Raw genomic sequence first — 10,385 nt, 5'->3', positions numbered from 1 at the left:
CCAACCATAAAATTATTTCGTTGCTACTTCATAACTGTAATTTTGCTACTGTTATGAATCATAATGTAAATATCTGTGTTTTCTGATGGTCTTAGGCGACCCTACTAGCAGTTCTCAACCTGTCATGTCCCACAAGTTGAGAACCACTGCTTTAGAGTCTAAGACCTTCGGAAAATACACATATTTACATTATGATCCATAACAGTAGCAAAATTACAGCTATGAAGTAGCAACAAACATAATTTCATGGCTGGGGGTCACCACAACATGAGGAACTGTATTAAAGGGAAACGGCATTAGAAAGGTTGAGAACCACTGCTGTAGGGGCATTCTGTATATTTATTACCGATAATGCGTTCTGAGTAATATTTTTTGTGGAGGTGAGGGAGAAGAGGGAATTGAGAAACAGTAGTAATTAATACCATTTTGGGGTAAACATTAAAAAGTAATTCTATTTAAGATAGAATCAAAACAAGAAGCACACAAATTTACTTGTTCACAACACAGCCTTTGAATTGTTTTAATAGATGTTGCCATTATTTTTGGCAATGTGTGTCATTCATACCTATGAGAAATAAGCCAGAGGAAAGGACATTTTCTGAAACTTCATCAAACCACATACACTTCTAAATTACAAGGCAATGTTAGTTACTCCGGGTGATCCATAAACTCTAAGGCTCAAGTTTCTGATTTCAAAGAGCAGGTGTGATAAAAAAAATTTAGGGTACTGACAGTATAATATTGCTAAAATAAATCACATATGTATATTTTTACACGTCATAGGATATGTTTATGTTTATTCTCATCTATTACTTTCCTTCAGGCACTCCTTTCTTCAGCAAACTGAGTCATTGATCCTACATTTGTGTCTTAAAAACTAACAGGAAATGAAACCATGGAAGACTTTATTTTATTAATATATTGTTATTGTTTTCGGAGAGGAAGGGATTTGGAGAGATAGAAACATAAATGATAAGAGAGAATCATTGATCAGCTGCCTCCTGCATGCCCCTTACTGCGGCTGGAGCCTGCAACGCGGGCATGCGCCCTGGACCTGAATCAAACCCGGGCTCTGTGTGCTGAGCCAGCCCGGCTGGGGCCACTGCAGACATTAGTGTTCTGCAGTCACAGCGCTCCCCTCCCTACTTCTTGTTCCGGACGCCTCCGGAGATTAAAAGTCGTCAGAATTGGAGGAGAGCAGGCACCACGTTCTGCCTTTCATAAAACTGTTAAACTCGTCAGGGAAACACATCTGGGGCGGGGCGGGCGGGGCGCTGCTGGGGCGGGGCGGGCGGGGCGGGCGGGGCGCTGCGGGCCCGGCGGGGCGGGGGCTCGGCTAACGGTCCTGCGGGCGGGCGCGTGCCCGCGGCTCCTCCGCGGCCTGAGCCCCGGGAGCGCGCGCCGCCTCCTGCGCTCCGCCCGCGGGGCCGCGGCTCCTCGGTGCTTCCCCCGCGGCTCCGGCGGCCGCCCGGGCTCTGCGGCGGGGCGCCCGGCTGCGGATGAGGATCCGGCCTTCCGGGCCTCTGGGCGCCGCGGGGCCGGCGGGGACCGGGCTCCGGGCACCGGGACGGGCGCGGGCCCGCGGGGGCGCGGACGATGGGGGACAGGTAACCCCGCCGCGGGGGCGCCGGCCGCCCCGGGGAGAGGGCGGGCGGCTGGGCGGGCGCGGGCCCACGTGGACCCCACTGAGCCGCTTTGCCTCCGCCAGGTGGCTGCGGGTGACCGTGCTCCCCGGCTGCGCCGGCTGCCGGACCCTGGCCGCGCCGGAGGCCTGGACGGTGCGCGACCTCAAGGACAGCATCGCGGCGGAGACCGGCTTCCCGGCGCCGGAGCAGCGGCTGTGGCTCGGGGACCGCGAGGTAGGCCGCCCCCCGCCCCCTCGGGAGGGCGCTGTTTAGGGGCACAGGCGTCCGCGGGTCCGTAAGAGCCCGGCGGGTCTGTTCTCTCCTCCTGGAAGACAGGAAGCGGTCCCCCTGCAAAGACTGCTTTGCAAATAACTGAGCAAAATGACACGGGTGTGTTCCTCTCACGGTGACTTTTATGGATTTACCATTTCAACTTGGCAGTCCCCCTCCTCCATTTTGTCTGAATCTTCACTTCCTGAAATTAAGATACTTATTTAAAAGAATATTTTTTATTGATTTTAGAGGGGGAGGGAAAAGGGAAAGAGAGAGAGACAGAAACATCAGTGATAAGAGAACCATTGATTGGCCGCCTCCTGCGGGCCAATGGGGGGCTCAGCCTGCAACCTGGGCCTGTGCCCTGACAAATCAAACCTAACCTCCTGGTTCTTAGTTCCAGGCTTAACCACTGAGCACACTGGCTGGGCAAGATACTTTTTTTGATGGGCATTATAACCAGAGGATTTTTGTTGTTTCTGTGTTTAGAGACATCATCATTGAAGTAACTTAATCATTACTTATTTTTTTCTGTTACACATTCAACATTGGTAAATATCTTAACCTTTTTATGGCTTAGAAGTTTCCCCCCAGTTTTGAATCACAGAAAATTACACTGAAAGGATCTTCAGACATACTTTCATGTAGAAGCTATTAGTTTGAGTACTTTTTTTAAAAATATATTTTGTTGATTTTTGTACAGAGGAAGGGAGAGAGATAGTTAGAAACATCAATGAGAGAGAGTCATCGATCAGCTGCCTCTTGCACACCCCCTACAGGGGATATGCCTGCAACCACGGTACATGCCCTTGACCGGAATCGAACCCGGGGCCCTTCAGTCCCCAAGCGGACGCTCTATCCATTGAGCCAAACCGGCCCCGGCTTGAGGAGTACTTTTATATTAAAACTTCTAAGGTATAAATGAATGGTTTAGCAGATCAAAACTATGGAAAATAGGAGTATTTCATATTGTTAAATATATCCTTTAAGGTTGGTGAAACTAAGGGAAGAGTTACATGGAGACATATTGCTGAAAATTAACATTTATTTATGCTAATAAGTATCTTTATTTTTTCTATGATAAAAAAAAAACCTCCACATCATTTTCAGGATTTAAAGGAGATGATAAAGAGTTGAACAAATATGCAGGGAATACTTAAGCCTAAAGAATGCCATTTTTAGTATTAGATTTCCTTACATTCCAATATAATAAAAGCATAATATGCAAATTGACCAAATGGTGGAACATTCGGTTGGGGGTGGAGGTGCTGGCGAGCAGGTGGTGCCAGGCCAATCAAAGCACATGCCAGCAGGCAGAGGGAAGGGACAGCGAACAGGGGGCAGTGGCAGAGGAGTGATCGGGGCGGGGCAGGGCTGGCTGCTCAGTGGCTGGCACTGTCCCCTGATTGGCCTATCTGGTTGCCTCTCACAGAGGGAGGCCAGACTGTGGCTTGGGCTCTCTCTCCATGGGGAGTGGGTCTAAGCTCTCAGTGGTACATACTGTGAGAGGGTGAGGGTGCATGAATTTTCCTGCATCAGGCCTCTAGTCCTATATAATAAAAGCCTAACATGCAAATCAACCAAACAGCGGAATGCCTGGTGGAACGACCAGTTGCCATGATGTGCACTGACCATCAGGGTGCAGATGTTCGACACAGGAGCTGCCCCCAACCTGCAGGCTCCAGGCCAGCCAAAGTGGGAGTCAGCAGGGCCCCCCCAATCACACCACCAATCACCCCACAAATCGTCCCTAATCACCTGCCAGACCTAAGACCCTACCCATGCATGAATTTCATGCACCGGGCCTCTAGTCTAGTATAAATATTGGGGAAGTACTTGGTACCTGTGATTTTAATTCCTCAATGTAATCTTGACCTTCTGTGTACCTGGGGCCAGTCACTGGTCACATGTCCACGTAGACCCAGATTTCCTGTTAGCCTGTTCTTATGTTGCTCCACGGATCAGCCCTCTTTTCCAGTTCCCCAAGGTCTTAGTTGGTATACAGACAGTGACTTTGGATGGAATTGAGGAGCAAAGCTCATCATTCTCACTTCTTTTTCTGTGCCTACTCCTGTCTTTTAACCATTCCATGTATATACTGCTGGTTCTATACCCACTTCTTTGGTTACTCCTCTGGTTCTGCTTTGCCCATTTGTCCCCTAGATGTGGTTATACCCAAAGGCTCGGTTGTGGCTCAGACTTGCCATTGGAAATGTATTTGGAGGTGTCTGCAAAGTATTGGTATGGGATGGTAAACATTTCAGTGATGTGTAGAGGTTTCAGCTTGAGTGAGTGATTGGTGGAGAGGGTCCAATTAGGAAACTTATGCTAATAATGAGGTAGTGAGGTTCTAGACCAGTGATTGTCAAACTGCAGCTCAAGAGCCACGGTTTGCCGCTCTGTTGACTAATGGGTTTGCTGACCACTGCCTTAGGGAAAAACACTTAAAAAAACATTTTAATAATGTACTAAATGTCTTTAACCTGAAGTCAAAACTTGCCTTATGCAGTGGTTGGCAAACTCAGTCAACAGAGGGGCAAACCGTGGCTCACGAGCTGCAGTTTGCCAACCACTGTTCTAGACTATGATTGTACTGGTAACACTGAAAGAAAAGGTTGTATAGGAAAATTTTAAAAATATAAAATTATGGCAGTTTGGTACAAAATTGGGGGGGAGGGGTGCCACGAGCAGTGTGGGGAGGAGGTGTGATGTAGAATAAGGCAGAAGGATTTGCCAAGGATGTTCAGAAGCTTTGAGTGAGATCAGGAAAATATTGGTTCGGTTAGCAGACATAAACAGGTACAGAAGATACCTAATTTTGGAGGAAAGGTGGTAACCAGTTTGCTTTTGTATATGGTTCAGCTGATGGCAGGACATAAACGAGACATCTAGGTAAAAGCAAAAACACGTAGGTGATATAGATAGATCCTACTGTCAGTGGGTTACAGGGGCCAAATTAATGACCATGTTAGAATCTGCTTTCCTGTTTCTACTAGAAATGGGATAAATGAATTCTAACCAATTCTACGATCTCTGCTACATAAGAGTCTAACTAGAGTATATTCAACAGGCAGATGTAAGTCTGAAGCTCAAGGGATAGATGTCAGGGCTAGAGGTACAATTTTGGGAGGTAACTTTTTCAGCATATTTCTTTTTCTGTACTTTGTAAATACATTGGGAGTATTATTAACATTTATTGAGCTACTGACCGTGTTCCACACACTGTTCTAGATATTTTGTATATATATCATCTCACTTACTACTGAAAACAAGCTCATGAGTTCATTATTACTACTCTATTTTGTAGACTAGTAAAGCCAAGATTCAGAGAGAAGTATCATACTAGGACTGGAACCCATGTCTGTCTGATTCTAAAGTCTGAACTTTTTACTCTGCCATACCACAGAGAATCTGTCAGGGTGTCGATAAATTTTAAAAAAGCTAAATGTGAAGTTCTTTAAAACAGAGCTTAAACCGTTAAAATGAACTTGAAAGTCAAGGATGGAGTTCCCCCCGAAAACAAGCAGAGGGCACAATTCTCTTGTGATTCAGAGGTGATAGGCTTGTGACCTTTACAAAATGATAAACTTAGTAAGGCTAACATGTGCCATTAAAGGGCACCTTTGTGTACATCTTTATGTGCACCTTTACGTGCACCTTTAAGTACATCTTTCACAGAGGTGGTTTTATTTTCCTTTTTAATTTAATGCTGTTTATAACCTTTTAGATTTGAATTATTGACAAGAATTATAAATATTTTAGGGTAGGCAGAAAACAAAAGCTGTTGACAACTCCTTGTCACCCACTTTGGTTGGCATTGGACATAGTTAGCAGTAGGTACTTATGCCTTAGTCTTTCTGGGTCACCTAGCATCCTCTGTTTACTTGTTTCTTTTGCTTTTCCTGGCCTGGAAGTGGCGTTTCTAACTTCTCTACCTCCTGTCCCAGGCAGAAACTGAAGCTATTTGTTATAGCTGTGCATCTTTCTGGTCCGTTTTCCTGATCCATACCAAATGTGTTTGCGCCTCAAGCCAGGTTTGAAGGATCACTTCACTTTCTTCTCTTTTGATCAAAAATGTCCTCCTCCCTGTCAGCTTTTAAATCTGGAAAACCTCCTTGTGTCCTTGACAACTGAACAAAGGAAGAAGTGTTGGGAGATCCAGATTACAATTAAAATTGTATTGTTTGCTTAATAATTTGAAGTTAGTTTCATAGTAAATGAAAATGAGCGACTCGGAGATTTTCAAGGGAGGCTGAAATCCAGATGTTAAAATTATTTTATAATTACTATTTTAAAGACAAATATAAAGACTGAAATTGGCTACTTTTTTGAAATATATTTTTTAATTGATTTTAGAGAGGAAGGAAGACAGAGGGAGATAGAAACATCAATGATGAGAGGAAATCATTAATTGCCTGCCTCCTGTACACCCACCTTGGGACTCGAGCCCACAATCTGGGCATGTGCCCCTGAATGGGAATCAAACCATGACCTCTTGGTTCATAGATCAATGCTTAATGATTGAGCCATACTGGCCAGGCTGAAATGGACTACTATTGAGCTTTTATTGCCTCTGGAGGTGAATAGGACCAATGTTGTTTGGTTGGAGCAATTAAGGTCCAAAAAAGAATGAGGCCCGAGCAAAATCCTCAAATCTTGGCACGCTCTGGAGGAGAAAGCAGATTGCACTGCTCAAGTTATCTGCACTGCTTGCTTTCTCTTTGGGAGAATCACTACCTTGTAAATAAGTCACTGATAACATCTGCCAAAAGCATTCATTGTCAAACTCACATAGCCAGTTACATCTGGTTTTTTTAATGTGGTGCTAATCTGTGTCTTCTTCCTCTTCAAGTTCCCTTTAAGACCTGGAAGCTTTTTCATGCATTATGGATCTTCTTCCTCCCTCCCTAACCCCTCCCTCCCTCCCTCCCTCCCTCCCTCCCTTCCTCCCTCCCTTCCTCCTTCCATCTCCTCTTCCCTTCCTCCCTCCCTCCCTCCCTTCCTCCTTCCATCTCCCCTTCCTCCCTCCCTCCCTTCTTTGCCTTCCTTCTTGCTTTTCTTCCTTTAAATGTACCTTGGCTATACTGAATTGAACTAGTAATTCTTGGCTCATACATGGCTCTCTTTTAGTAGGTATTTAATTAACTAATAATAGAATGAATAATGACATCACCCAACTGGAGAACTAGAACACTGTTGATAGTTTATATTTACCTTTGTACTTATCCCCAGCCTATATACATGTATATATACACACTAGAGGCCCGGTGCATGTGAATTCATGCACTAGTGGGGTCTGGCCACCTGCCCCAATCAGGGCCACGATCAGGCCAGGCTGGCTGGGGGAGCAGCCATAGCCAGTTGGCTAGCCGGCCTCACCCCCTGGTTGAATTCCTGGTTGAGGGGACAACTTGCATATTAGCCTTTTATTATATAGGATGTTTATGTATATATGTGTATGTATGTGTCTATGTGTAACCTAAATATATAACGTAGGTAATATACTGTTTATTTTTAGTTACTTATGAACTTTATAAGTGTATTATTCTATATGTAGAAACCTGGAATTAGCTTTTTACTCTGAATATTATGTTATGAATATTCACCCAAATTTATGTACAGTTTTCTTAATTCACTTTTTATTGTTGTGTAATATTTCATTGTATCAATATGCCATAAAATTTGGATAGTTTCTAAATTTTTATTTTAAAACAATACTGCTATAATTATTCTTATCCATATTTCCTGTTCAAGGAGTTTTTACAGGCTTGCGTTAAGATTCAGTGGGGATATGTACAGAAAGTGCTTCATAAACTGGGAACTGTAACACATTCAGATTTGTATGTTAGAGATAGGGACTAGAATAAAGACGATGTACAGAAAGTAAGAAGACCATATGGAATTGTTATGCAAATTTGAGATGCAGAGGGTCTGAACAATTGGACGTAGAGAACAAGTTAGCTATGAGAAAAGTTGGGGAGGGACATGCTGGTACCCAGAAAGTAAGTAATTTGACTGTGGTTTGGTGAGAGAGAGGACTTTTCCCCCAGCTTTCCAATTATAGTGAGTAAAAAAATGAGCAATAAGTGATGGAAGGAAAGCTAGTGATGTCACCTTTTGATAAGTTGAGCTCTAGGGATCCTGGAAGATATCAGTGTGAAATGGCTAGTAATACTGAATTTTTGACAAGGTAAATTATGTCCTTCACACTTTGTCAAGGAAGTAAAAGGTACAATGGTGGTTCCTCAGGTGAGCTTTTGAGGAATGTTTTGCAGACTGCTCACCTGTAAGGAGCCATTCCATAGCAACACTCAAGAGTGGACCGGCAGGGACAAGGTTTATCTGGCTTTGGATTATTTACTTTATTTTCCAAAAAATAAAGTAAATTATAAATAAAGTAAATTATAAGCCACTGCTCCTGTGGCTTATAATCACACATATTGAACCTTACCCTTATGAGAATCAGAACAAACACCAAAAGGAAAATGAACATCAAGGTGTTTTTTAGGAAAGCCAATTTCAGGAAAATTGTAGACTAAAGCAGCTTCAGAAGTTGGAGTTCTTATTTACCCCTTCCTTTTACACCATACCTTTATTGTAGTAACATCTGTAGCAGTGTTTTCCAAAGTATATTTCTGGAAACAATATCCTAGAAAATAAATGAAAAAGAAACCAATGCTAAATTTGTGGAATACTGCTTAGTGTAATCCTTTCTAAGAAAGTTACAATATATATTAACATGCTAAATGCCCTAAACCCCAAATTATTCCAATTAATTTAAAACATTTTTTTTTGTCCTCTACTATCTGTTGACATCTCATAGAGCTGTGCTCTGAGCAACTTTGGAACTGCTAATTAAAAGAATGACTTTGTTTATGATTCTCATTATTATATAACATTTAAATTATTTTAAAAGCAGAAATATGTGTATTTTTATCTATTTGTAACTATCTTTGAAATTTTTAAATAAATTTCTTTACTAAATTTTTATTCTTTGAAACATTCACTTCTCCAGAGCAACTTAGTTTCTATTAGAACAGTTAACAAGCATTATATCTTAAGTGAAAAAAAATTATGGTAAAGTTTTGAATTTACAGTATTAGGAACTATTCTGCTTTTCATACATTTTATTTTATTTTTTTCAGTTACCTGACTGGATCAAGATTGGAGAACTGACTTCTAAAAATTGTCATCTTTTTGTAAACCTTCAATCAAAAGGCTTAAAAGGGGGAGGTATAACATTGACTTTAACAGGATATTTTGCCTTTTTTGGTTGAAAAAAGATTATGTTTTAAAAGTGAAATGAAAGTATATAACATTGGAATGTGATGAGTGTATATCAGGGCCAGAGGAAAACAAAAGCAAATGGAGCTAGTGATTCATAAAAATATGTGGGATATTTTAGCCTGTGGAACAGTTGGGGTTTGTCTTAGTGCATAGTTGTACAAACATGAAGCAAATAAATTTATAGTGATGATCCTGTTTCTTAAGCACAGATTTTTTTTTTACTTACATACAATTTTTTTTGTTCTGAAAATTTTTGCATCTTAGAAATTGCTTTCCTCCCCCCATTTCTCCCTGTACTTGACTGTCACCTATCTGAAGGAAACCTGGTCAGCCAATTCTAAGAATCTCTTAGAATTGCTTAAGGGTATTTGACTGGACAGCCATTTAGACAATTGTGCTGAATTTCAGAATAATCAGATCATTAGTTAAGATTGAGAATATTAAGAATGTCATTATCAGCACCATTAGCTCTGGCTTATTATTTTGCAGCAAAGCACCATTTATTTCAGTTGTTTTGGAAAACATCAACCTTTCCCCCCATGCTCTTTATTTTTTAATTAATAATCTTTTGTGACATTTAGTATATTTTTTAACATGTTTTTAAAACTTAATATGTAGCTAAGGAAGAATCTTGAGATTTGATAAAATTGAATCTGCTTTACTTTTTTTTTTTTAATCCACACTTGAAAATATGTTTCCATTGATTTTTTTTTTTTTTTATGGGGCAGGGAGAAAGAGGGAGAGAGAAAGAAGCATCAATGTGAGAGAGAAGCATTGATTTGTTGCCTCTGTCAACTGGGGATCGAATGCACAACCTAGGTATGTGCCCTGACCAGAAATCAAACCCACAACCTTTTGGTGTATAGGATGATGCTCCAATCAACTGAGCCACACTAGCCAGGGCAGAATCTGCTTTACTCTACTGAATCTGTTTACTAGATAGAGTTTCATAACCAAGAGCTGCAGTAAAACATGATGTTTTTAACTTGTAGAATTTTACTGTGTCTTGAAACCAAATAACACATTGGTAACAGGCCATGGGATTTTTATTTTAGGTAGATTTGGTCAAACAACTCCACCACTTGTTGATTTTCTCAAGGACATTTTAAGAAGATATCCAGAAGGAGGACAGATTCTTAAGGTAGGGCATGTGTTGTGTGAATTTACTTTGATAAAAATGAGGGGGAGTAAAATTACTTA

At 41.7% G+C, this 10,385-nt stretch overlaps 1 protein-coding gene across 3 annotated transcripts in view; it reads left to right on the top strand.

Moving 5' to 3' along the window:
* The first annotated feature begins 1,346 nt into the window (after positions 1-1,346).
* SACS (sacsin molecular chaperone) overlaps positions 1,347-10,385 on the top strand; it is a 51,808-nt gene continuing 42,769 nt past the window's right edge. For 2 of the 3 annotated variants that reach the window (XM_045588611.1, XM_036456221.2), the window contains exons 1-4: positions 1,348-1,607; positions 1,709-1,859; positions 9,044-9,131; positions 10,241-10,326. In XM_045588611.1, the coding sequence (XP_045444567.1) occupies positions 1,597-1,607; positions 1,709-1,859; positions 9,044-9,131; positions 10,241-10,326 (336 nt within the window). In that variant the 5' untranslated portion in view covers positions 1,348-1,596. Of the gene's footprint in view, positions 1,608-1,708; positions 1,860-9,043; positions 9,132-10,240; positions 10,327-10,385 lie in introns of all 3 variants that reach the window. The other variant, XM_045588612.1, reaches the window with a different exon arrangement.

The sequence above is a fragment of the Pipistrellus kuhlii genome, unplaced genomic scaffold (assembly GCF_014108245.1).
Source record: "Pipistrellus kuhlii isolate mPipKuh1 unplaced genomic scaffold, mPipKuh1.p scaffold_m20_p_3, whole genome shotgun sequence".
In the NCBI taxonomy this organism is placed as follows: domain Eukaryota; kingdom Metazoa; phylum Chordata; class Mammalia; order Chiroptera; family Vespertilionidae; genus Pipistrellus; species Pipistrellus kuhlii.
Note: the sequence above shows the minus strand (reverse complement) of the source record. Positions and strands in the feature narration are given on the sequence as shown.